Here is a 25307-nt window from a genome sequence, read left to right as displayed (position 1 = left end):
GCTCTGGTATCCAAACGAGTCTGACAGCGAGAAGGTGACGTATGGGGTTGGGTCTAGAATAGATGTTGATGCTGGTAGGGTCCATGAGGTTTGGATGGGGACGCACGGTTGTACGTATGTCATCGGGGAGTAGATTTGTGGTGGGCCACAAAGCCTTATTCTTTTAATCGTTGCTCCTTTATTCCCCGTCTGAACCTGATGTCTTAGAGGTAGCTTTCCATACTCGGGGATATGGCAAATTATCGTCACTTCATGCTGGCGCCATAGTCACCGTCATAAATTGTTCGTGGCGCGACGCAAAATGTGCCGAAGAGCCTGCAGATTCCAATAGCAGAACAAGCACAGATAGGGGATTGTCAACCGGACTTCAACATAATATACAGTCAAGGTCTTCCTGGCCGCAGGCGTGGCCTTTATTGTCAGATTAGCACGACGAGCGACCCAGCACCATGCCATTATTCGGAATCTCTTAGTTTGCAAAGTTTCCGCCATCTTGAGTAGCGACCAGGGTGCTTCAATCGAGTTCCTCTGTAGTTAAATACCTTTCTGATATGTTGGAGGTCCTCAGAGGCATAAATCTGGTGACATGCTGCACCTTTAAGAAACCATCGGACCCTTCGAGTACACTTAGATGCGTGACAGCAACTAGCCCGCTGAAGTAAAATAGTTGAGCATTCGGGGCTTGGTTTCCCGTCAGCCGTGTTCAAGCCCTTTTATTTTCAATTGAGCTGTTGGAAATGTCCTTCCGTGAGGTCAGGAACTGTGGGAGGATTGACACGTCCACCATTTCAACACCAAATGCTCCCGCACAGCAGTTCATACGATGCGAAAACAGTATGTGATTTATAACTCATAAAGTGTCTTCAGGTGATTCGATAGGAGGAGGTAGGTAAATTGCATGTTGCACTGTCCATCTCGATCATGTCAAGTTTCGTGGCTATTTTTACTAAAGCATCAACCATTTTAGACTATGCCAAATATTTTGTAGGTGAAACAGAGAGCAAGTGACTTGCTCCATATAAACGGCGTCTAGATTGCTTGCTCCTCTCTTCAAGAGATCCATTATATGATCAATCAAGATGTTTCCGTTCACTGAGGGCAACATTTACCACATGGTCCAAATCTCAAGTTGGGGAATCTGTAGAATCCAGGGTAGATATCAATGTCCGTTCTAGGATTATAGACTTGCAGCGTTCCCGGTATGTGAATTATACAATGATGTATATCAGAATTTACATCATGCACACAAGGCTACGTGAGTCCGTTAAACGCATCCCGTATCAGAATCTGGAGCGTGACCCAACTTCATACACCGATACGGCCAGCTGACTCATACAGAATGTAGTGATGGGTACTTTTTCTCGACATAAATCAAGACTAGAACTTGTCGTGAAAGTCTTGGTATTCACCGCCCAGGCAAATCGGGTCAGGACAATGCCTGTTCACAGGAAGGGAATTTAAGAGAAAATTGAGGTTCGTGAGGCAGTTCTCCACATATTTGGAACCTAAAATAGACGGAAAAAGACACTGATACTCGAATTTGCTATTCTTTGAGGATCTGCGACTATGCCCTGCCCGACTGTGTTCGACAAAATGCAATAAGGCATGATATTGGCATGATATCGGGGGCTTTGTCGCAAATATAGTGGTCGAGTGTGTCCCCGTATCTGCTGATTATAGCTGCAAATAAACCCGATTGACTATATGTGTCACATATGTTATCCTGGCTTTCGATGCATATTCTTGTCAAACCTCCACGTCATGTTGTATATCGCTTCATGCTCGACTCGGTTCAATCTTGCCACAGCCCAAGCAAATATGTTAGAGGTTAGCAAGAGTTTTCAGCTCGCCATGACGATTTGTCTGCATATTCTTTTAGCCAACCCTACTTTTTACCGGGGCATTCCATGCCATCCTTAACGGCTGCCCGATGGGAACACTGGCTTGTCTTCGGCCAGAATGGGCCGGGGCAGTCTGAACAGCCAGGTAACACCCTCGTGGCCTTTCGATGGCATGTTGTTGATGGCCAATTCACGCCTGCCAAAGCAGGTGCCCTATCTTACCTGACAAATGGTATCAATATCTTCGCGTTTTACCCTGGGGCAACCATGCGTTTGGTCCTGACCACCAATACAGCTGAGGGCAAACAAGCAGGGCACAAGCGTGAACTTGGTGATCGATACAACCTCAATCACGGCAATGTAGTAGCTCCAACCCGCAATTGTGAATCAAACCCATTACCAGGAGCAGTGCCACATTGAGGTCGTATTTTGGTGACCTTCGAGTTAGCTAATACATCCCTGGTGATCAAGGCGGCGAGGCATCAGGCCTGCAGCTTTCGATACATGATGCATTCCAGCTAAAATATGGCATGTCGCACATTAGAGTATCATTGAAGATTTGCTACATAGCGTCCAGGCTTGGCATGTATGGTGGCCTATGTCAAGTCAGCTAGTGGAGTTGATAGTTCATGAGCGGCGAGCACATTCAATTTCTGATCTATGTCAGGCAACTATTGTCTCTTGGGCCTCAACATTCTGCAACACAATTCGCACACTTGTATCGCCGTTACATAACCCTGAGGAAATGTCTGCGGCAATGTCATCTTGCCAATCACTACCAGAGGTATTAGGCTTCCCGTTGCACACGACTCGCACGGTTCAATGCCAAATGCGTCAACTACCTTTTCACTTTCCCATTACGAGATTAGTTAATCCACTTGTAAGCTCTAGCTTTAGCATGGGAAACCTTAAATAGTGTGGGACCTTGACAGAGCTTACCCGTGTTTTTGTTGCCACTGAGACGACAAGAGTCGCAACGAATCGAGCGTTTTGTCGCATTGGAAGTGCTCTACGGAGTATGGAGCAAAGAATTCGCTTCGCCGCCTGTAAGATGAGCTCTCACCATCTGAAACGGCCGTTGGCACAATAAGTCCGCGGCACGGAGCATGGGGTTGCCGAATGTCCACCGCCATGATGACGAGAGTTGGAGGCTGATCGATCGTGATCTTGGCATCCCCTCCACTCCCCATTCCCCGTTCCCGGTTGTAGTCAGCGTGTCAGCGTGGCTGTTCTCGTGTAATGGTGTGTGGCGCACCATCTGCCATCGCCTTTGCTGTGGCGAATACGGTCGGATATGGTAATTCCTTGGCAGGCGAGTTGGGGTTTGGAGTACTGAAAGTGGCTGAGCAGCCTTGGAAAACGACTGGAATGACTTTTCGATCAATCCAGATGGTCATTGCTCCAGATCGATTACAACTCGTATGGCACCGTTCTCCACGATTTACTGGATCGTTGTATAACCCATGTTCGAAATCCCTGGATCATTTCTGGCCAGAAGCGCGGGCAAGCGGGATGCCAGGTTTCCGCCCATGAATTTCTCCAGGGCAAGGCCACTGTGGGCTCGATGGTGGTTTCATGTCGCGCTCTAAACTTGGTCTCGTAACCGTAACGTCGTATGGCCAAAGGCGCAAGGGTCAGTTGTAGTCGGAGCCTACTTGGGCAAGTTTTTTGTCGATGTTGTTTCGTAGTCATGCGATCGGTGAAGGTCAAGGCAGCACAGTTGGCAAAATCTCTGCTTCTTCGTCCATAGCCCTGTGACCAGGTATTCCTGATTGAAATGAAGTGGCTTGGGCTTGGGCCTGCCCCCAAACAATCCTGCATATGGCATCTCGCTGAGGGGTCCTGACTCCTGACAATACGTTGCCTTGTGTCGCCAAAGGTGGCCGATGTCTTACTTCTCACAGGCAGGTAGGCGCCCAAGTCGTAAATAGCAGCGCTGGCTGAGCCACGCAGCGCAGCTTGCCAAATCACCTTGCGTTTTGAACCAACAAACGCGCTGGCAGCCACACACGCTGGTTCGAGTCTCGGAAAGATTGCATGTTCGGAGCCAGACAGCGTTAGATAGCGCATTTGCCGTTTGGCTTTGGGGCTGATCTGCGTCTCAGAGCCGTTGAGAGCCAATGCCGTGCGCCTCCTCTCCACCGCCATCCAACAGCAACAACCATGAATGACAAAAGATGCCTTGTCCAGCTGGGAGTCTGCCTGCTCCACCACCTCCGCCAACTTTGATGCCCCTGCTCCATAGTCCAACCACCAACTGTGTCAAATGTTTGGAGAAATCGTTGGCCATGGTGGCTCGCCTAGATTCCTTGAATTTTCTGCCGCCCTTCCGAAGAGCGTTTTGCCTTGAAGCCAAACTTCGGAAACCTAAATGCTCACGGACATTCCCTCTCATCCGTAGTAATATTGAATCTGGCGCCACACGGCATGCCTTATTGTTCATGCTTGACCCTGGCTCTGTCTGACTTTGTTCCTTTTTCTGCTTACAAGTCCATCAGGGTCTGCGTACTTGGATTTACAACTTAGAACTTTGTTGCCAAATTCTTACGCCTGCCGTGTTGCATGACAGCCGTGTGCAATCCTCTCCCGGAATTTGGGATCTATGTCGTTCGACCTTGAGCGAGCAAGCGAGGAACTCTGGAGAAATGAAGGTGCTAGGCGTCGCAACATAGCTCCCAGTCCTTCTTTGTCGTTCAGTCCGTCCATGTCGTCGGGGAGCAACCCACAGCCAGCTTCGCAGCAGCGTCACCGACTTGCTACGGGGAGCTCAGCAAGCCGAGAGAACCAGAAGGCCACAAACCGCCTGTCAAAGCAGAAGCCAGTCACATCTGGCTTCCTAAAAGACCGATTTGCTTCCCAAGATGACTTCTCTCCGTACGGTACCAGCCGGTACTCTCATGTTTACCTGGCCGGGTCACAAGGCTGTCTGTTGCTGGACCAGGTCCAACAAGAGCATAAGACTGCACCACCAACTGAGGCGCGATCGCTGGGTTCCAAGAGGCCAGAACATGGTAACCTGGCCAAACGCAGAAATAAATCCGAACTCCAATTATCAAGTCCTACACTATCGAGGCGGTCCAAATCGTCCGTTTCGCTTGTCGGGAAAAGGCAAAACATATTCGACTCTGAATCAGCACTACGTGTTCCAAGGCGCCAGTCCACAGCAGAAGGTACTTTGAGCACCGGTAGTCTTTCTAGCCTGCAGTCAGTGTCAAGACATAAGTCAGTATTGCATCCAATTGTAGTTTTGGGAGAACATTTGCTCACTGGTATACCACAGTACGGATAATGGGAGCCGGCAAAAAGAATTAGGCGAGTCGGGCTTCGTCAAATTGGACCTTCTGCCGGTATCGCCTTTGAATCCTCACTTTCTTGACGAGTACCAATCCTCTCCTCCCGCCAGTTCGGTCAAACATGAAGTTCTCGACCCTACTTCCGCGAGCGGCTCATCTCAGTCTAGGTCCTCATTTGAACATCCTGACTCTGTCGTCGGCGATTCTGGGTCAAGCATGCCCTGCATACCGATGCGTCGACGCTCATTGATCCGAACACCGGGCCTCGCATCGAGGCCACCTCCTAGCGATAAAGTGCCTGGCTTGCCAAATATCTCACAGCCTTCAGCGTCTATAGCGTCTGTTCTCTCTGGTGCGAGGGTGTCGAAGAAAAGCAGCTCGGAGAACAAGGACAAAGGTGATTTGGATCAGCGAAAGACGCAAACGAATTTGCCATTGCCGAGTTTACCCAAGATGATGGAGCAGGAGCGACCAATTACACCTTGTGAATCTGAATACCAGCAACTCGGCGCCATCAAATTTGGGACATTGCGGATCACAAACGCTTCGCCGGCACCTAGTTATTCACTTGACAGTGATGAAGAAGGAGAACCAGCGAGACCAACCGCTACGAGGGTAACAAACGACGTAAGCCATCAGAAAGGCAGCCCTCGGCACGGTCCACGTGGTGCATCTAATCTGCGCGTTAGCAGCACTGTGCGATGGGCAACGATGAACGACGCTGAAAACAAAATAAAAAACCAGGACGGCCCAAAACGTACGTTTCCTGTCACATCAAACTCTGAACTGGATAGATCTTGGACCTCAGGTGAGAAGTTGCACCCTGAGTCCATTGAAAACCGCTTCGCGTATCCAGGGGATCTAGTCGGAGAGTCTCAGGATAGCTTACTGGCGGGATCCTCGTCGCCACACTCTCGCCCTGCACGGGAGCCTTCATACAGCCACGTCAAAACTGAGGTAGCTCCTCCATCCGAAGAATGCGATACCGAATATTCAAGAAACGAGGTCCTTGATGTCAGAGACGACCCTAGTGCAAAGCCCATCCGCGAGTGGTCGGAGAGTAAACAAACGAATCAAGTTATTCAAAAAGCGCTCTCTAGCTCAGACAGCGGTATTGCATCCGCCAACTCTTCCCTCAGCTCAAAGAGAACACTATCAAATGCCGACAGTGCTTATAGCTCCAACGCCTCCATTGAGTCGAGCCCTTCCGGTTCTGGTGCTGTGGCCGCTGATAAAAGTGCGCTTAGAGGTGTGTCAACACAAGGCGCTCAAACTCGAAAGCGCCATACGGATAAAAATCCCAATCAGACTGGAGATCAGCAGCTCAAGGATGCTACTCGAGGCTCGTTACTTTCCATGTCCAGGAGCAGTATAAGGCGACTATCCTCCAGATTCCGACCTCGGCACAGCCGTTCCTTTTCAAGCATAAGTGAATCTCATCCTGTTATTCATGAGCAGAACTCAAACGAAGCGGTTCGCGATAAGGATACTCCCCGGTCCGAAAATGCTGATATTCGCCGAGAAGATACTATCACACCTGGGTCCGGCGGAAACAGTAGCAGTCAAAAGACAGGCAAGCTACAATGGTTTTCTGTACCTCATAAAAAGAACAGTTTTACCACCAGTTTCGCCGCACATGATATTCAAACTGTCCCCTTAATTCCAATGGACGTGGAAGAACGGCTCAGACAGCACAGTCGAGCATTTCCAACTACCTCAATGCGGCTGACCAAGAAGTCAACGCGAAGTGAGGAATCATTAAAGACGATCATTAGCGTGGAAAGCAAGGAAGAAAGCATTTACGATCAAGCTGTCGATGGCGTTTACGATGAGAGTGGCTACAATAACGGTGGCATCAACGGCCGCAGAAGTCACAAGAGCTTTTCGAACCTGAACAGAACCAATAGCGTGCAGAATCTGGGTAGTGCAAGAACTATCAAAAGTATCGCAAGTTCCAGTTTTGCTAAAAGCAACACAAATGTCCAAGGGATGAATGTCACTAAGAACTTTCAGATTGAAGCTTTATCCTTCATATCCCATGAAGACAAAGAGGGAGATAGCGATTCCCAAAGACCAGCTTCCGGAGCTGCCGCATCAGGAGAGAAGGTATACACTATCCGGCGGAAACCAGTACCTTCGCAGCGAGAGCTACCTCCTAAGAACAAAGAGTTGGTAGTCCAGCAAATTGTATCCCCCAATGCCGAACATGGCACAGAAGGAATGGCGCAAAAGGACGGTTTGGCTATGTCGAAGAATCAGAATACCCGCACCACCTACGATGAGAGAGCGCGCTGCACCTTTAAGACCAGCCAGGATCAGGACCCTTCAAACCTAACAGCATATAAAGGCAAGGCTACTGCCTCCGCGCCGAATTTATTAGGTTCATCCGCATCAACATCGAGTATTGTCACCAAATCTGAGACCGACCTTCATACACCGGAAGTAGACAAGAATTTGCCGCCGGAGCCACCACCACGATCCATCCTACGCAGCTCTTTTTCAAAAGCAACCCGGCAACAGAGTCGACCTGAGCAGCAGTCCTCCCAGCTCAATATGAACAACCAGGAAAGCATGAAGCGTCATCCGTTGCATTCGAACCATGTACGAAGCCAAAGCACATCTGCTCTGTCGCAAGGCCAGACAACAACCTCACAAGACGATTTAGCAGCATTGTCAACGATACGCCGGCACTCTACTCTCCTTCATAGGCCAGCATTTTCAGAACCTTGGGCTGCGGCTTCTCCTGCGCAGCTACGAGATGGATCAAAGCCACCATACCGAGTTCTTCACAGCTACAATTCACCAGCATATAAAAACACACCAATTTGGGGATGACTTTGACGACAGTCACTTGTATAAAGATTTACAATCAGAAATGACACTTGGATGATTACGACATGCAAAGTGTATCATCGTGTACGAATTACGAGTCGTGCCTGCAGGGTCTATTTACTCACTTATTCATTCATTTGATTTCACTGGCGTTGGTATTCGTGGAGTATGGGCTTTGGAAATTATATTACGTGTATTGTTATTGCATGTTAACTATGAATACCCAATAGAGCATGACATGAGGTCATTGCGGCGTTTTGAATATATCAGTCATTCCTTTCCAACTACAAGTGCCTGCTTCATGAACAGTTAAGCCACTGAGTGATGTGAGGTAGAATTCGTTCTCTCACAAAACAATTCAGATCCTTAGTACAGTAGCATGTTCAGCCCAGTCAGCCATGGCAGGATCTTCATAGCAAGATCAATACGCCCCTGGACGCTTGGAATACGACGGTCCCGTAACAAGTTCAACCTTATTCCGGGAAGACTGCACAGGAGTCCCAGCCTTGACCTCAAACCCAGGCACCCTTGCACCGGTATTATCCAACGACCAAACCGCCAGACCGATCCAGTTATCCCCATTGTAGTTGAGAATGCCCTCCGGCACGGGGAACTCGGTCTGCGGACCAATATTGCTGCTATACTTGCCGAATTGGAATCCATTGACGTAAAGCAGGGCCCTGTAATCCCCATATTTCGTCGCATTGGTGAACACAAACGAAAGCGGGATATCGTACTTATCAGTAGGCAAGTCCAGCGCCATCTTGGTGACATAATACGTGATACCAGCGTGATCGGCGCCGTCATACGGCGAGCCCTTTGTGAAGAAATCCAGGGGCGGCGACGGATAATGGTATCCTTGGCGTTCGAAGAAGAGGCCTCCCTCGTTGAGAGGACCGCGGTGCTTGTCGGCGTAGTTTTGACCACCGAGATTGCCAGTGATTTTCCAGGTGGTGATGTTTGTTTGGGCGCCGTCAGGAGAGGAGAGTGTGTATTCGAAGATGCCACGGGGTACCTTCATGTCCTCGTAGCCGGGGTTGAAGTTTTCATTGAATCCCATGGAGTCTACCACCACTGTGAGAATGTAGGCTTTGCCCGCTGTGAGATTCGGCAGGGAATACGTGGAATTCTGGTTCTCGGCGTCATCGTTGCCCTTGAAGGACCCGACAAAGCGGTCGTTCAGCCATACCGAACTGGCGTACCCTGTGCCGCCGGACGTCCATGCCTTGAAGGAGGATTCTTTCCCAGACGCAGTAAAGTGCCCTCTGAAGAGGAGGGTTCCCGTGTTGAAGCCGTAGTCTGACCCGTGGAGAGACACCGGCGACGAGTCTGCCGCCAGAGTGGCATTGGATCTGTCATGATGCGCTTGGGGCTTGCTCGTAGGCTTTTGGGAAGCAGTTGTCCACTTGGAGTCGTCGTATTTGGAGGTGATTTCGGGCAGAGAATCGATCTGGTACCAGGAGAGCTTGTTGAGGTCGGGGAGTTGGAGAGCCGGGATGGTAATGTCCGGCTGGGAAACCCATGTGCCTGTCGAGGAGGTGGTGTATTTGAGATTCTTGCCGTTGACAGATAGTTTGGTGACGCCGTTGGGGATGCCGATGACTTCGAGAGGCGTGGATGTGTTGAAGTCGGCGCGGACGGAGAGGGTGTTTCCGGTGACGGAGGCAGAGCGGATGAGGTAGCCACCGTTGATGATTGCTGCGTCTGGATTCATGAGCGATGTACCGTACTCGGAGGATTTGGGACCGGGGATGACGGGAACCCAGTAGTTGTAGGCGGTGTTGCGGTCTGTACTTGGTTAACGTACACGATAGTTTGACGAGGGGGGAGGCTTTGCTGTGGAGAAACATACCAACGAGGTAGATTGCCAAGTCGCCAATCTGGATAAACTGTCTCTTGGACGACGTCTTCCACTGAACTACAGTTGAGAGAGCCTGTGCATGAGGCGACACGCTGATTCCCTCGACACGCATGACCTTGGCGGCTGAGGGAGCGTTGACGGAGAATTCGTGTAATTCATTTGGTCCTCCGTACAGTACCAATACCGTTCTGTCGGCATACTTTTTCCAAGTGAACACCTCTGCAGTTGTATACACCAGCTTGTAGTCACCTACTGGATAATCCGTCAGATGAATCTTGGAATCTCGCCCGTGCAAGGACAAGCTTCCGCCGCGCTGAGGGATCGTGATGGTTCCATTGGTGGTGGGCAGAGTAAGCGTGTATGAGACGCTTCCGGTAGCTGTGTAGTCTGTCTGACGGGCAATGAAGAAATTCCCTGTGCCGTTGGACGTCAGGGGCGTTATGGTGATGCCGGGATTGTTGGAGTATGCGGTTGTTGAGGCTGTGCCTACAGCAGCAGTGATGTAACCCGGCGACACTTTGACGAACTGGCCTTCGAGTTTGACTTCAGAGTACTTTTCACGGTCAATGACTCTGTTTTCTCGAATGCACTAAAGAGCAGTTAGTTCAAGGCGACCTTTGAGAGGAAAAGGAGAAACGTACCGCGCCGTAGTCGTACGAGGTGTATCCGCCTGGATGACCGAGATTGCCCCAGTTTGTTCCTCCGTAGATCTATATGCCGTGAGTGATTTGGCCCATCTTAAAGAGTTGAAGGTTGCGAGACATACCATGTAGATGCTGAAAATCGACACTCCAGCTGCCAAGTTGTTCTTGTAAAAGACTCGTGCGAATTCGTGGTTGACTAGAGCTGCGCATTTTTCAAAGCCCCAGCCGCCCCACGGATCAAAGGCGCCTCCTTGGAACTAAGTCAGGTTAGAAAAGTTGGTGTAATCGGTGACATTGTACGTGCCTCTATGATGGAGTATGGAGTCTTGGGACTCTGCTGCACATGGAGTTGGTGAAAGTTGGTGGGAAGTCCGTTCGCAGGCCACACCGTGGGGTTTCCCTGTATATGTTAGCCAATATTCTTGTTTCCGGTTTGTTTCGTGCTAGTAACTTACACAATCAAACCCGAGGGGGTAGCTATCATGTCCCTAACATTGTTAATATACAACTTCTAGCAGCGTCCTGGTCTGGCCGCGTCCACTTACATAGATATCCATGCTTCCAACACCCTTTCCAGGAGCGTAATTGCCCGCAGGGCCAACGTCGTTATTAACCATGGGCACTGAAATACCCGCATGTCTGGCCTGGTTGATAACATATTGCATGTACTGTCCATTCGGAAACGGAATGTTGCTTCCGGACGAGTACTCGTTCTCAGGCTGGAAGAGGACGACCGGTCCACCGTTTGTGATTTGATATTTGGCAATGGTGGCACACACATGAGCCATGTAACTGGTTTACAATCGTCAGTTACCACTTGAACCATCTTCACAGCTAAACACACTGGCAAACATGGCACTCAAGTAAAAGGCCAATCCCTTGTATGGGGCACAAATCACTTACTTATCAGTTGAATTCAGAAAATCAGGAGCCGACGACCTCAAAATCCCCTTCAACTGCTGCAAATACCCGGGAAATCCGCCACCGCTAACCTCAGCATTGATATACGGACCCGGTCGAGCCAGCAGATAAATGCCAGCCTTGGTAGCGGCGTCAAAGAACGGCTCCAAGGCGAAGATGCCATCCGCACGATACTCTCCCTTCTTGCCCTCGAGCAGCGCCCAATCCACATAGAAGGAAACCATGTTAAACCCAAGCGCCTTGATCTTCTCAAAGACATCCAAGTACAGCGACGGCACGGGCAGACGAAACGGGTGGAACTCGCCCGAGAACATCATGGCCCGCTCGCCATGGATAAACAGTGAATGCTCATCCCAGGTAACAAAGTCCTGGAGAGCGGTGGCGCGGTCATGGATAATTTGGTAAGGACGGCCGCCAAGATTAAGGGCTTGGGCGAAGGGGAGCGCGACTGCACTGAGAGCTGTAGATAGCTTCATCGTTTTTGGGTGGAGGTGGGCAACACCACGTTTTACAGTCTGGTGTTCTACGATGGTCTACGGAGTGCGGAATCCAATTTGATGGCTGGTTTGCTACTTTTAAATAGAATTTGTTTGCCTATGCATTTGTACCGATGGACAGGCACGACTGACGACGGTGACGGCGAGTACGACACAGCGTTGCATGCGGGGAAGAAGGACATGGTCATGGTCATGGTCATGGTCATGGTCTTTGAGGCACAAAGGTGATCAGACCAGAGTGAGGACTGAGGACATGATGAAGAACGACCTAAAGTAGAGTCTAGACGGTAGGGCCGAGCTTGCACATCACACACGCCGGCCATGGTCGAATTCGGAAAAGTTGATGAAACCCAACGGGCGCGATGGCGATGGCAGAGAGAATCGGGTGACCTGCCGTCCATGTGTGCCGTTGGCAGAGAATGAAGGAGATGGATGATGTTGCTCTGTGTAGATTGGAGATGACCTCTGCGGGTTGGAGAAGGACAAATAAATGCGGGGGAAATGAGACGAGATGCAACATTATGCAGCATGATGCAGCACCTGGGCCAGGAACACGACCGGTTCATGTCTGGTTGGATCGCGAGAGCGACGACTCTGATGATGATGTGATTGGCGCTGTTGTACGGCTCCGATGTCCCCGTGCTCTGTGCCGAGAGAGTCAAGATCGGCGGTGCATGTTGGTTCAATGTTTGATATAGCATGGTTGGTGTAGTCAGTCAAGTGGTTTCTTGGCTCTTGGCTCTTTATGAAATAACATAATACTTTGCAGGTGCAGCTTGCAGATAAGTGACTCTAGTCAACTCCGCACATGTTCGTGATGTTGCATTCGGCAATTTGGCAAAGCACAAACACGCAAAAACAACCACCAAATCACCCATTAATCACTATGATTGGGGCGTCTATAGCAATAACAATAAAATCAGCTGTATTCCATGGTACAATTTATCCATCGTGTAATTATCTATCCCGATCTAATCGTCCCTAATCATCCACAGTCACTCTACTCCAACCGCCTCACCACCTCTCTTCCACACCCGTCCATCCTTCATCACAAAACTCACCTTCCTCAAAGCCTCCCTGTCGACCCTCGGATCAGCATCCAACGCAATAATGTCAGCTCTATTCCCCTCCTCAAACCACCCAAACCTATACCCGCAGGCATCCTTCCCGCACGACTCCCACCCGCCCACCGTACATGCCTCCAAGACATCTTCCACCGGAACACCCGCATCAATCATGAGCTCCATCTCTCGCGCGCCCTCGCCGTGATTAAACGCGCCTGTGTCACCGCCCGCCGCAAGCCGAACACCCATGTCAAACGCCTTCTTCACATTGCGCTGCAGTCTAGCCAGGTCGTGCTTCCTAAGCACCTCCATAATTCCCAAAGTAGGCACAAAGATGCAGTTGTTGCGGTGCATTTCCGCGAACACCTCTTCTGTGATGAAGTTTCCGTGTTCGATGCTGGATACACCTGCTTTTGCTGCCATGGCCGCTCCCTTGGCGGTGCTGGCGTGGCATGCTACCGGGAGGCCAGCGAGATGGGCTTCCTCCACAATTGCATTCATCTCATCTTGGTTGAACATGACTATCGGCGGGTTCGGGTTCCTAGGCGGGAATTGAACGGGGATGCTTGACCCGTGAGTTTCCACGGCCGGGAACCGCATCGCTTGGCGGGAGTAGTCGGCGTAGAACTTGATGATGTCTGCTCCTGCGGCGACTCGTCTGCGTACGGCAGCCCTGCACGATACAGGTCCGTCGCAGGGATCTGAGATTCGCGGACCAGAGGCCCCGTTGGCGGTATTTTCCAGACGCAGTTGATATGAGCCTGTGGATGCGAGACATTCAGTTGCCACGAAGAGTCGTGGCCCGGGGATGAGACCGCGGTTAATAGCATCTCGTACGTTTGTGTCGAACGATGCCATTCCCTCTGTGCCCAGGTCGCGGTATGTGGTGTATCCTGAGAGCAGAGCCCGGCGAACGTGATTTGTTGCACGGATTGTCCGTTCCACGATACTTTCATCTCTCATCTGCTCTAGGGAGGACCGCTCTCTGACCAAAGTTGCTTGTTAGATCTCGTGGATTTGTAGTTAAGCACGGAGATGAGAGATGCTTACTTGTATGCGTGTAGGAATATGTGAGTATGTGCGTCTACGAATCCAGGCATGACTATCTTGTCGCGGAGATCAATATCGCCGTCTCTTAGATTGGCGGTTGGGCTGTCCCGCTGGCGTACACTGACGATACTGCCTGTTCGGGGGTCCACTGTAATTGATACATTTTCTTTGAATTGTCTCGCTTTGGCGTCGAAAATTGTTCCGGCATGGACTGTTATTGTCTTGATTTCCATTTTATGCACGTTGTTACGAGGGTTTTGTTGTTGAGAGCTTGGTGAGATGAGGGGTGTTTGAATTTTGGGGATGATTTTCGGGAGCTTCCTATTTCGACATGAAGCATCCTGCTGCGTGAACAGGTTTGCCGCCCATAACAAGCGGAATTGCTTCGCATGGTGTTCACTATCTCTCTTTTGCTTTTAGTACATGTTTGAAGCCCGTCATTGTAAATTTACGAGCAGAGTTAGCTGACGTGCGGAAAGTTTCCCTCCGTGACGCAAGATGCAGGGTAGTCAATTTAATGCTATGTGATATCCAAGAGAAACCAATTGACTCGCTGGCACCCGTCATAATGCATTCAATTTCCAATTCAATAGCTTAATTTATCTGCTCTGCTTCTCCAAGAAGCATTTATAATCAACATTTACAAATTATCACTTAGTTCGTCCCTCAATGTGGAGCAACACCACTTATTTAACACCAAGCGCAACAGTAATCGTGATGTCACCAACTCACCAGTATCAGGAACTCATCTATCCAATATCACAAAGCCGACAAAACAAACACCAACCAAACTCATTCCCGGCAACGAACCTCTCCTAAAAACACACAATCAACAACCATGGGACCACCAGCAAGCTGCGCAGCACTAGTCCAAAGAAACGGCAAACCAACAAAAGGCATCATTTCCGTTCCCGTACCGCAAGAGCACCAAGTTCTCGTAAATGTTTCATACGTTGCACAAAACCCCACAGACGGTAGGTTAATTTCTCAAAAACCAAGTCCACGCCGTTAACAAAGGTAGTCCAGGCGAATGACCAAAACGCCTTTGGGGATGACGCCGTATTAGGCTGTGACTTTGTAGGCACTGTCGAGAAATTAGGTCCCAACGTCAGCAAGGTCAAAGAAGGGGATGTGATGGCTGGATTGATTTGGGGCGGTATGTTCCTCCTCTGATGTATATGAGTTTGTTCTGACGGCATGTAGGCGAGGTCAAGGGACAAGGTGCATACAGCGAGTACACTGTTGCAGACGAGCGAATCTGCTTCATTGTTCCGGATGGTATTTCGCACGAAGAAGCTGCTACGGTCCCTTTGGCCGCTTGCACAGCTCTCTTGGCATTCTTCTCCAAGGACTGCTTGGGCATTGATAGAGCGCAATGCAAGCGGCAGAGTGTCCTTGTATGGGGAGGGAGCTGTACGTGACATGACACTTTGTTGCAATTCCATGTAATTCATATTGACAGAGGAGGTGTAGCGAGCGTTGGATTATACGCTATCCAAGTGGCCGCCATGTATGGCCTCAACGTCATCACCACATGCAGCCCTCGACATCATGACCAGGCCAGTGAACTTGGGGCAAAGCACGTCTTTGACTATCGCGACGAGGACATTGTCAGCAAAATCGTGAATGCTGAGCCGAATTTGAAATACGTATTTGACACGATTGGCAACGACAAATCGTCGGTTACTGCCTCTCAGGCAATCACAAGCAAGGGAGGTCGCTTGTGTACGGTTCGCCCTGGGAAAGCCTTTACCGAGGGTGCGTCGAAGCAGACCACGGTGACGGACGTATTAGTTTGGACGGCATTTCTCAAGGAACACCGATATGGGAAATTTTTCTGGCCGGTACGTGCTTGGTATCGGGGACTTGGCTGACCTGTGCTGACCGTTTTGAAAGCCGAATAAAGGAGACCATGAGATGTGTGTCGAGTTTTGCGAGCAGCTTCCGAAGTTGCTGTCTAAGGAAATTATAAAACCTAATAATGCAAAGGTTTATACGAATGGGTTGGATGGGGTGACAGAGGGCTTTCAGCAATATCGTGATGGAAAGATTTCCAATTATAAGATTGTGTATAAGTTGTGAGTGGGTGGGGAGTGAGCGTCTTGGCTGGGGTGATTTATTGACAACGATTGAGATTTGATGGAGAGCTACTGCTTCTCAACTCGGGTGCATTGAAGTAACTATTTTCTGTCAATTTACGGGAAACTACGTTCAAAGGTGTCTGACGGCGGGTACGAGTCGAAAGGGTGAAGAATGGCGAGATTGATGGCTAAATTCTGACAATCCATGCTCATGAGAAGTGCCTGCTTTAGAAGTCAATCCTCTACTTCAACGGTCTTATCCTTGTAAGAGCGTGCTCCTTCTGAGATGGACAAGAAAGCATTCAAGTGTGCGACTAGCAACGCCTGGAGACGATCCGTGGCATGCCATTAATTGGCAAGAGTTGGGGCCGAATGAGCTGGCGATGCTCCAGCGATGCCGTGTCGCAGAGGAAGCTAGGAGAAAGGTGCGCTAAAGAAGTGAGACAATGCGAAACAGCACAAGGTGAGGCAATGTGATTGTCGGTGTGAACAGCCTGCCGCTCTTCAGAGCCAACGGAAATTGAAACAATCGCAAGTAGTACACGGACTCTCTGTTGTGAAGCCGCCGGATTATGTACATGATGGACGTATCGGTTGCTCAGTATTCTGTGGACTTGGCCAATTAAGCAGAAGGTATCGCATACGGCGTTGTGTGCTAAGATATGTTGAGATGTATTAGTGTATACTTAAATATGGGCGAATAATTTCTTACCACAGACTGTGCATTCAGGGAGTTGCTACATCCGTCTGGTGCTAGTGAAACCTGTGACACGATTACTGCGTTCCAAGTGCCTCGATATGTACCGGATAATTGCTTCTGTTGCTTCGGGCCCCAACGAATTATGAACCAAATGAATGCTTCAACCAAAGTTGCCATCACTTAGGTAGGATGCTATGCTTAGTGACACGTCGGGAGTACCAGACGTTGTTGCAGGAGGTCTCTGAAAATGTTGCGCGATTGAAGGCCAGGTAAGCAGTGGCAATTCACATTGTTCTGAACGCAAAAAAGTGAACACATTGTCGCGGCACCACGAGAGTTGAACAAAAGGTCCGGATTTTCCTGTGAACGACATATGAAAGGGTGTGGTGAATTCCTTCATTGCATGACGGAGTGGCAAAAGGTGAAAAATTGGTTGAGAAAATCGGTCCGTCAACAACAGTCGAGATGCGTCTGGCTGGCATCAATCCAGTCATCCGCCGCTCTGAAAGTGCGCGACCTTGTATTTGCAGAGGCTGTGGCTGGGCTAGAGTAGTTAGGTAGTCAAGTTTGCTTGAAGGCTGCTCGTCTTCAGGTTCTTCCCGTGAAGCTCAGTCAAGGTTATCACAACCAGTTCAAACTTGGTTCAACGGCTTTGTGGCCAACCGTCAAAGCCCGTCGACTGGAGTTTGGTGCAAACGTCAGATTGCAGCTACAAGAAGCCAATAATAGCACATCGTGGTTCTCCTGCTCAAGTCACTGGTCAAGTTGATTCTTTGGCGTGAACTAATGCAGAAAGGGGACAAAGCCGTCTCCGAGATGACCCATCTGACAGCTCACAACTGCCAGGCTAGGCTTGGCCATGAGATCCTCTGGTGGAGGGTTGGATTCAATGTTGGCCAACTCAGCCGTTTTCTGTCAGCAAACACCAGACAGAAAAGACACTTGACTTGACAAAATCCTGCCTAGGCGAAAGGCGAAAGTCCTTGGGTGAGACTTTGTAGGGCTTCCAGGTCCCAAGTCCTACCAAGCGGTTGGATGGGTCAACTCGGTCTGAGACCACAATAAGCTGCATTTATTGTGTTCGCATTGTTCAACCTACTGAAATACCATTTTGAAGATCAAAAAGTGGACTCTGCCCAGGGGCCATAATCAAGGGCCACGGCATCGGCAGCCAATAGCCCATATCGAATGCCTCCGGTCTGTTCATGGTTACATGTTGCCGCCTCTCTGTGCATGTATTCCAAAGGAATTCCTTCGGTGACTCCTTCCAAGGGCTGGAGTTTCAGAGCGCTGCTGAATGAGGTGCTCACATTCTAATAAGTTGTTGCACACATGCAGGATTGTGGTGACATGGAGTGTGCCTTGCCACTTGAAAACAGTCTGGTCATCTCTTTCGCAAACATTGAATGCGGTCCGAATCAAGAACTGGTTGTGTGCGTCGAATACATCGGCTCTTCATTCGGGATGCAACTGGCTTCTGGTTGCCATCTACGATAGTCGTCCATCCGTTGTCTGGCCCTCTGACCAACAAACTGCATGATCAATTGATTCCAAAAAGTCATGGTTGTCTGGCTGTTGGCACATGCAGGGGTGGCTGAACCTGAAGGGACGCCTTCGACTGGATGTGCCTTTTGGCTGGATCAGTTGATGCCAGGGTCTGGGTCGCGTCAGCAGAATACGAAGTTTCACACAGGCCTGGGCTGCCCGGGCTACCCTGGCTGGCCCTCAAGTTCCTTCTTGTTCGTCGCCTCTTCTTCTCTCTCTACCTAGGCCCTTGTCCGAACAGCCCATCAAATCTTGGGTGACTCCATAAAACAGTCTGGTATCTGTCGACGCAACTCGACTCATCCTTGCCATTCCCCGTGACTACCTGCCTACCTTTGCTTTTCCGCCCTTCATTTTCTTTCACCTGTTTCAATACATACCAGCCTTTTCCGCAGCACACAGTCCTCGTCGCTGATTCCCTTTTTCTGTTCCTTTTGTTTTATTATCGAGATCTGTGCAGGTGCTTTCCACCTTGTTTCTTTCCGATTTGTCCTTTCGACTCTTGCTCCACCAGTCATTCACCCGCCAGACCCCAATTGTGCCTCCCCTAACGGCGAAAAAAAAAAAACACCAGACAGGCTCCACACCGCGTGCCCGGTTCACTGCCTCGACAGCAAGCACGGTTCACCACGCGGTTGAGAACTCTGCCCGTTGGACGAGACAACCATTCTGCCATCTACATCTCAACATAAACACACGAGACAGCCGTTGCCAAACGTTTAACCTACATCATAGCACTTGGGCTTGGCTGCAAACGCACCGAAATCTGGTCTTCCTGAAGCAAGAGTTATTTGACTCGTCGGAACTATCGTACCCGGCTCGAACCAGGAGACACCAAACGACCACCATGTATTCCAAGCAGATTTTTCAGCAGCTGCTTGTTGCAGTTGCAATGCTCTCCGTGGCACAGTCAACCTGGCTGGATACGAACCGATTTGATATTAAAGCCATCGCTAAACGACAACTCGGTGACCTTACAGGGGGAGATTCCGGCAGCAAGACGACCCAGGGCACAGCTACCGGAGGTAGTACGCCTAACTCATCGAGCTCTTCATCTAGCTCATCATCCTCTACGCCGTCTACCACTCCCTCGAGCACCACTGATTCCAGCACGCCTTCATCTACCCCAGCTAGCACCACATCTACCACCCCCGAATCCAGCTCCTCTTCAACCCCCGCGAGCACCACTTCTACCCCAGAACAGACCTCAACTACCCCCAAGACGACTCCTTCGAGCACACCAACTGCCGTTGTTTCAACTACTGTTCATGTGGTCACGATGACCAATACTGATGGATCCAAGACGACGGTTTCAAGCACATCAAGAACGACGACCACACCGGGACTGTCTTCCCCAGACGGTGAGACCTCTGGCATGTCCACCAAGACTCGAAATACCGTTATTGGTGTCGTTGTTGGTGTTGGCGGAGCTATTGTTCTTGGAGCTCTTGGATTGGTGGCCTGGCGAATCTGGGGACGTAAGAAGCACAACGAGGAGAATGATGGGCTCATGGACTACGATATGTCGACAACTGGAGGTGTGGAGAAGTCTGAGCGAGGCAGTAGTGCTGGCGGCACTCATCCTCAACGCACCCCCTTCCAGTCGACCTTGGAGAACTACCATCAACCTGGACAAGTCAATGCGTCGTCCAACTTTTAAAATTTTGGGATTCCAGATGTTTTCAATGACTGCTCAGACGATGTTTTACCACGCGGCGTTCCGGAATCTCTCATACGAAATCCGATTGCTTTTGTAGGCGAAGTTGATGTTGGTTGCATTCATTTTTTACCGTTTCTTTCATGTTTTCTTTGGATGCTCTTGGAGACACAGAAGCCATCTCTTATGTGGCCACATTGTGTACTGCCAACTGACAGATGAATGCGGCAAAATTGGCATGGTTTACTTTACTTCAGGAGGCAGGCGCCGATGGCTCAGTACAGGACAGGAGACAGCTCCTGAATAGTTTGCACCAGCCTGATTGTTCGGCGATTGCATAGCGAGCTTGACCAAAATGCTACACTTACATAGACACTCTAATAATACCCAATTTGACTTAGATTCACCGCAAAAACGGGGTCCTGTGGGCAACATTGGCGACAAAGGGCCATTGGGATGTGACTATGCAGCCACCTGTGCTTGGGAGACAAAAGCGACCCAAGATGCGCCACGAAGGGGAAAAAGGGAGGCTACGTGAAAATGGAACAACCACAAGGCGTGTTTTCAAGTCGCGCTTCTGCATACTTCCAACAAGGGATATTCCCACGAAGCAAAGGCAAAACAAAAACTAAGCCCAGTTCGAGACAGGTTACGGAGTTCCTTCTGAAGTCTGAAGGCTGGTGATACCATTCGAACTCTGGGAAAGTTTTGACGACGCAACTTACCTGGTTCTGAAGCTGGAGACCTGCTCAGCCAATGAAAAGGTGCCATATCAGCACCAGACATGGGAGGCACATGCGTCATGTCCATGCAAACCCCAGTAGAGCAATAATCTGAGCACCACCATACAGCTTTCAGGGGAGGCGGTATATAACACGATATTAGCTTAGCTAGTTTAAATGACATTAGCTCCGCTTTCCACATTATCCTACATATGCTCTGCTACCACGTAATTAGGCGCCCTAGTTATTATAATAGAGCATATATAGGCTTAGCACTATATACATTAATGCATTAATAATTAATTATAAATATATTACCTTAGACTGCTATAACCTTACTATAACTTCTCTATAGTAGGAGCTCTTAACCTTATAATATAACTAATATATATAACTATAAGTATTATAATATTTCCTATAAGACTAAGCACTTTTTTTATAACTAGCAATAAATTATTAAGTCTTTACAAAAATCTATTAATATTACTACTATAGCGTTAGTAATATCTACTTCTTTTTCTTCTAATAGTAGCAAAAAGTCTACTACTTCTCTAGAAAATTATATAGTTAGCTAGAATAGCTTAACTTATAATTTAAATAATAGTAAAGAGTATAAAGTAGGCATAAGCTTATAGGAAGCATTATAGGAAGACCTTCTATCTCTTATAAGTACTAAACTCTAATAAATTGCTAATAGATTATAAGTTATTTATTAATTAATTTATAGGAAGATACTATTAAAAGTATAAAAGAAGATATTATTAAAGAGTTAAGAGAGCTAATTATATTATTAGCAAACCTATCTTAATTATCTTAATATTTAATTTGTATATTAATAGTAATAGTAACTATAATAAATTATACGCTAATTATACCTACTTAGCTAAAGACTTTAGAATCTAGATATGCCTATCTAATTTGTATAGAGGGTTTATTGCCTAAGCAATATAAAGCTTCTTAGTCTATTATATATTTCTTAACCACTTAATAATAGATTTATAACTAATTATTATAGATTTAATATTTAATAAGATAACTTTAATAGCCTTATACTATTATATCTATATTCTTATAGTCTATTCCTATATAGAACTATAAGTATTAATATAGTAGTATTAAGGCGTGTAAGTTTTTAGATTTACGTCTTAAGAATTAGGCTTACATAGAAGTTTTAAGTAGCTATTAGAAGGCTTAGACTACTATTTTTAATACTTATTTTCCTGCTTTACTAAAATAGGAAGTATTTGCATAAGTACTCTTTAATCTATTATTAATCTATTATAGATTAGTTTTATATAACTAACTATATATAAGATAGGCCTATTTATTACTAGAGCAATATAAGAAAAACCTCTTATATAGGAATGCTCTTAAACCTATACTAGCCTATTTAGGGCCTTATAAACTAGAACTTAAATTCTCTATATATAATATATATATTTTATTAATAATTACTTATTAACTAATTAAACTAATATATAATAGCTTATAGTTACTAATAGGCAATACTATATTTATTATATTTATACAAAATAATAATATAATAGACATTAAGTAACTTTAATTCCACTAAAATATTATAACTTTATTAGTAATATAGAGTCTATTATAAATAAAATAATAGTATTAGAAGATAGAAATCTAGATTCTTATTACTATATATTAAAGGTTAATAAGATTTGCAAGCATTATAGTAAGTTATTTATAATTAATTCTTAATATATTTATGCTTACTATTTAGATGTTATGCATTTTCCTACTAGGTATAGCGCTATTAAATACATTCTGTGCAATATTATCTTTAACTTTATTATACCACTTAATAATAAGTTGCCTTTTATTATTATTAACTTAAAAGGAACTTATAAATATCTACTACTACTACCTAAAAAAGCCCTAAAGTTTATTATAAAGTAACTATATAATACACTTAATAACGCTAAAAGACCCCTAAATAGCTTAAGTAAGTTAACCCTAATTAATTTATAATTACTTACTAACTAATTATTTAATATTTATAGACTCTTAGCAAATTCTTCTAAGGTTAAGTAGTTACTAAAGGACTCTAAAGCTTAAATATTAATAGACTTATACCTAAGTCTAGCTAATAATAACTAGCTAAGATATATTCTTAGAAAGCAAAAAGCTATTTATTTTCTAATAGGCTTAGCTAGGCTAGGGGCCTACTATAAGTATATAATAAAGTATAAAACTAATTATCTTAATTAAGTAAGTAATTAATTAATTACTAGTTACTTTATAAGTAATTAACTAATATATATAGTATATTTAAGTTTTTTATATAATAGTATTAACTTGCTAATAGTAATATTTTTTAAAGAGTAAGTTAAGCTATTTTAAAAGCCTAGCTTTAAAACCTTTTAAATTAATATAAATTTTAAGCATATAAAGAACCCTAATATAAATAAAGTTATTTAGGGTACTTATAATAAAGAAGCCTACTTAGGTATTTAGTATTTCTATTAATTTATTAAGAGTTACTTACTAATTTATTCTAGTTATACTACTTATTTAAGTTATTATAAATTCTTAAACTATAGAAGCTTATTATTTTATGTTTTCTATAATATTTTTATATTTAGAATTAATATTTAATATTAAACTTAAGTGGTATTATATTTATAGTTATAGTATATCTAGAATTATAATAGACTAAAATTAGGGCTGTATAATAGGTAAATTCCTTATATATTATGTGGGCGGAATTGCTCACACCTGGTGGCTTGACAAGGGATAGGAAAAAGGGACTTGGTGTTTTCATTTGATCTTGTAGCTACCACACAGATAAAAGGGAGGTTCTGCCCCCTCTAGCGAGACAAAACAACAATCAACAGACTTGACCGCGATTTTCTTGACCAGAGATATTTACTTGATGCATTTGATGCTTGTTTACTAAATCCCTTGTTAACCAAGGGCACCTTCCTTTGTCACAGGTTGCACCTCACGGAGGCGCACCACCAAACGACATTGCTGAGGTCTTCCGGAAAGACTGAAGCAATTGAAGATTAAATACCATTTGATCCGAGCAAGCGGGAGACTTTTGACCACCCGGCCTGAAAGCGCCTCCCTTTGCTACGTGCTGCACCTCACGGAGGCGCACCACCAAACGACATTGGGGAAGTCTTCCGGGAAGACTAAAGCAATTGAGGATTAAATACCATTTAATCTAGGCAATTGGAAGGATTCTAACTACTTGAACTAAAGGGAAGTGATAATCTAGACTGAATTGCTGACAAGTTGCGTGTAAGTGCGGTATTTTACAGGGCGCTCTGAGCTCTTGGGTGTGTTTGTTTTGGGCCAACAAAATATTTCTTATTAAACTATTTATAAATATATTAGATATTAGCTAACTTACTATAGGATTTATAGCCTATCTAAGCTATAATGTTAATCTAGAGTATAGAGGCTTTAAATAGTAAGCTTTATAAAGTATTTGCCTATGTTAGGTTTATTTTGCTAGAGGTATTAGTATATTTTATTAATTACTTAATAAGCCCTTTATAATTAATTGCCTAATACCTTATAGAGCAAATAGTAAGATCTATTAGAGAATATAGTACTTCTAGTATATCTCTTTATAGATTAATATAAGACCTAATAGAGTATTAAAGCTTATAAGACTATTATGTAGCTTATGATGCTTTAATTACTTATAAGTAGCATTATATTAACTAATTTAAGATCTTTTACTAATAAATTTAGTTAAACCTTATATAACTAATTGGGTAAAGCATAAAAAGACCCTTATTATTACTGCTAGTCTATATAAAGGTTACTTAAAAATAGAAAGTAGTTAATAGGAAGAATGCAAGCAGGATAGTAATTATCCTAAGTAATTACACAAAATATCCTATAATTATAGTGGAAGATACTCTACTTTATTAAAGGTCTTATAAATATAAGTTATAATTACTTATTAAATGCTTTCTAATTGCTTAGTATATTTAGCCTTAATATAAAAGCTAATTTATTTAGGAATAAGTATTATAATTAAGTAAGATTAGCTAGATAAGAAGTTGCTTTAACTTTAGGTGTTAAGGCTACTTATGATTTAATAATAATAGAAGGAAGATTTACTAGGCATTTTTAGCAAGATAGTAAGTAATACTACTAGAATTATAAATTCTTTACTAATTTATTGCTAGGAAATAAGAAAAAGAAGCAATATATTGCTAGTTCTCTAATAGTAGTAGCTCCTATTAAGAATAGAGCTTAAACGCCTTAAATACCTATATATAGCTTAAATTTAGGCCTAAATTTTTAAGACCCCTTTATTAACCTATCTAGTTAGCCTAGATCTAGTTAGGATAGTAGGGCTAGCTCTATTATATTATTAGGAGTAATAAGGTTAGTAACCTATTTATAATCTATTAATAATCTATTATTCTAATATACTATCTTAAGATAAGGACTATAAACTATACTATCTAAAGCATTTAGAAATAATACTATTATGCCTACTACTACTTAAGATACTTTACTACTAAAGGAAAAAGAACTAGAGATATTAAAAGCATAAATTAAACTAGAGAATGCTAAGGTTAGAAGGTTAGAATTAGAAAAGAATAGTATATAACT

The 25307-nt window shown here is 45.7% G+C and overlaps 5 protein-coding genes across 5 annotated transcripts; 3 read left to right on the top strand and 2 right to left on the bottom strand.

Annotated features, from left to right (window-relative positions):
- Positions 1-4443: 4443 nt before the first annotated feature.
- VFPPC_08512 (hypothetical protein) lies at positions 4444-7969 on the top strand (the record flags this gene model as incomplete). The annotated part of the gene is made up of 2 exons (XM_018287207.1): positions 4444-5063; positions 5122-7969. 2 exons carry the CDS (start codon positions 4444-4446, stop codon positions 7967-7969), a joined length of 3468 nt encoding a protein of 1155 aa, XP_018144131.1.
- Positions 7970-8387: 418 nt separating this feature from the next.
- On the bottom strand, positions 8388-11868 carry VFPPC_08511 (beta-galactosidase precursor; the record flags this gene model as incomplete). Its single annotated transcript, XM_018287206.1, has 8 exons — positions 8388-9754; positions 9819-10416; positions 10469-10537; positions 10594-10728; positions 10815-10871; positions 10927-10959; positions 11017-11263; positions 11375-11868. The coding sequence occupies 8 exons, from the start codon at positions 11866-11868 to the stop codon at positions 8388-8390; spliced, it is 3000 nt and encodes a 999-aa protein (XP_018144130.1).
- A 1016-nt stretch (positions 11869-12884) lies between these two features.
- VFPPC_08510 (amidohydrolase domain-containing protein) lies at positions 12885-14236 on the bottom strand (the record flags this gene model as incomplete). Its single annotated transcript, XM_018287205.1, has 2 exons — positions 12885-13938; positions 14004-14236. 2 exons carry the CDS (start codon positions 14234-14236, stop codon positions 12885-12887), a joined length of 1287 nt encoding a protein of 428 aa, XP_018144129.1.
- A 605-nt stretch (positions 14237-14841) lies between these two features.
- On the top strand, positions 14842-16085 carry VFPPC_16106 (alcohol dehydrogenase; the record flags this gene model as incomplete). Its single annotated transcript, XM_018293859.1, has 5 exons — positions 14842-14977; positions 15025-15159; positions 15207-15416; positions 15477-15847; positions 15900-16085. The coding sequence occupies 5 exons, from the start codon at positions 14842-14844 to the stop codon at positions 16083-16085; spliced, it is 1038 nt and encodes a 345-aa protein (XP_018144128.1).
- A 3091-nt stretch (positions 16086-19176) lies between these two features.
- On the top strand, positions 19177-19989 carry VFPPC_08508 (Mid2-like cell wall stress sensor; the record flags this gene model as incomplete). Its single annotated transcript, XM_018287204.1, has 1 exon — positions 19177-19989. One exon carries the CDS (start codon positions 19177-19179, stop codon positions 19987-19989), a length of 813 nt encoding a protein of 270 aa, XP_018144127.1.
- Between the last annotated feature and the right edge of the window lie 5318 nt (positions 19990-25307).

This window comes from Pochonia chlamydosporia, chromosome 4 (assembly GCF_001653235.2).
Source record: "Pochonia chlamydosporia 170 chromosome 4, whole genome shotgun sequence".
Lineage (NCBI taxonomy): Eukaryota > Fungi > Ascomycota > Sordariomycetes > Hypocreales > Clavicipitaceae > Pochonia > Pochonia chlamydosporia.
Note: the sequence above shows the minus strand (reverse complement) of the source record. Positions and strands in the feature narration are given on the sequence as shown.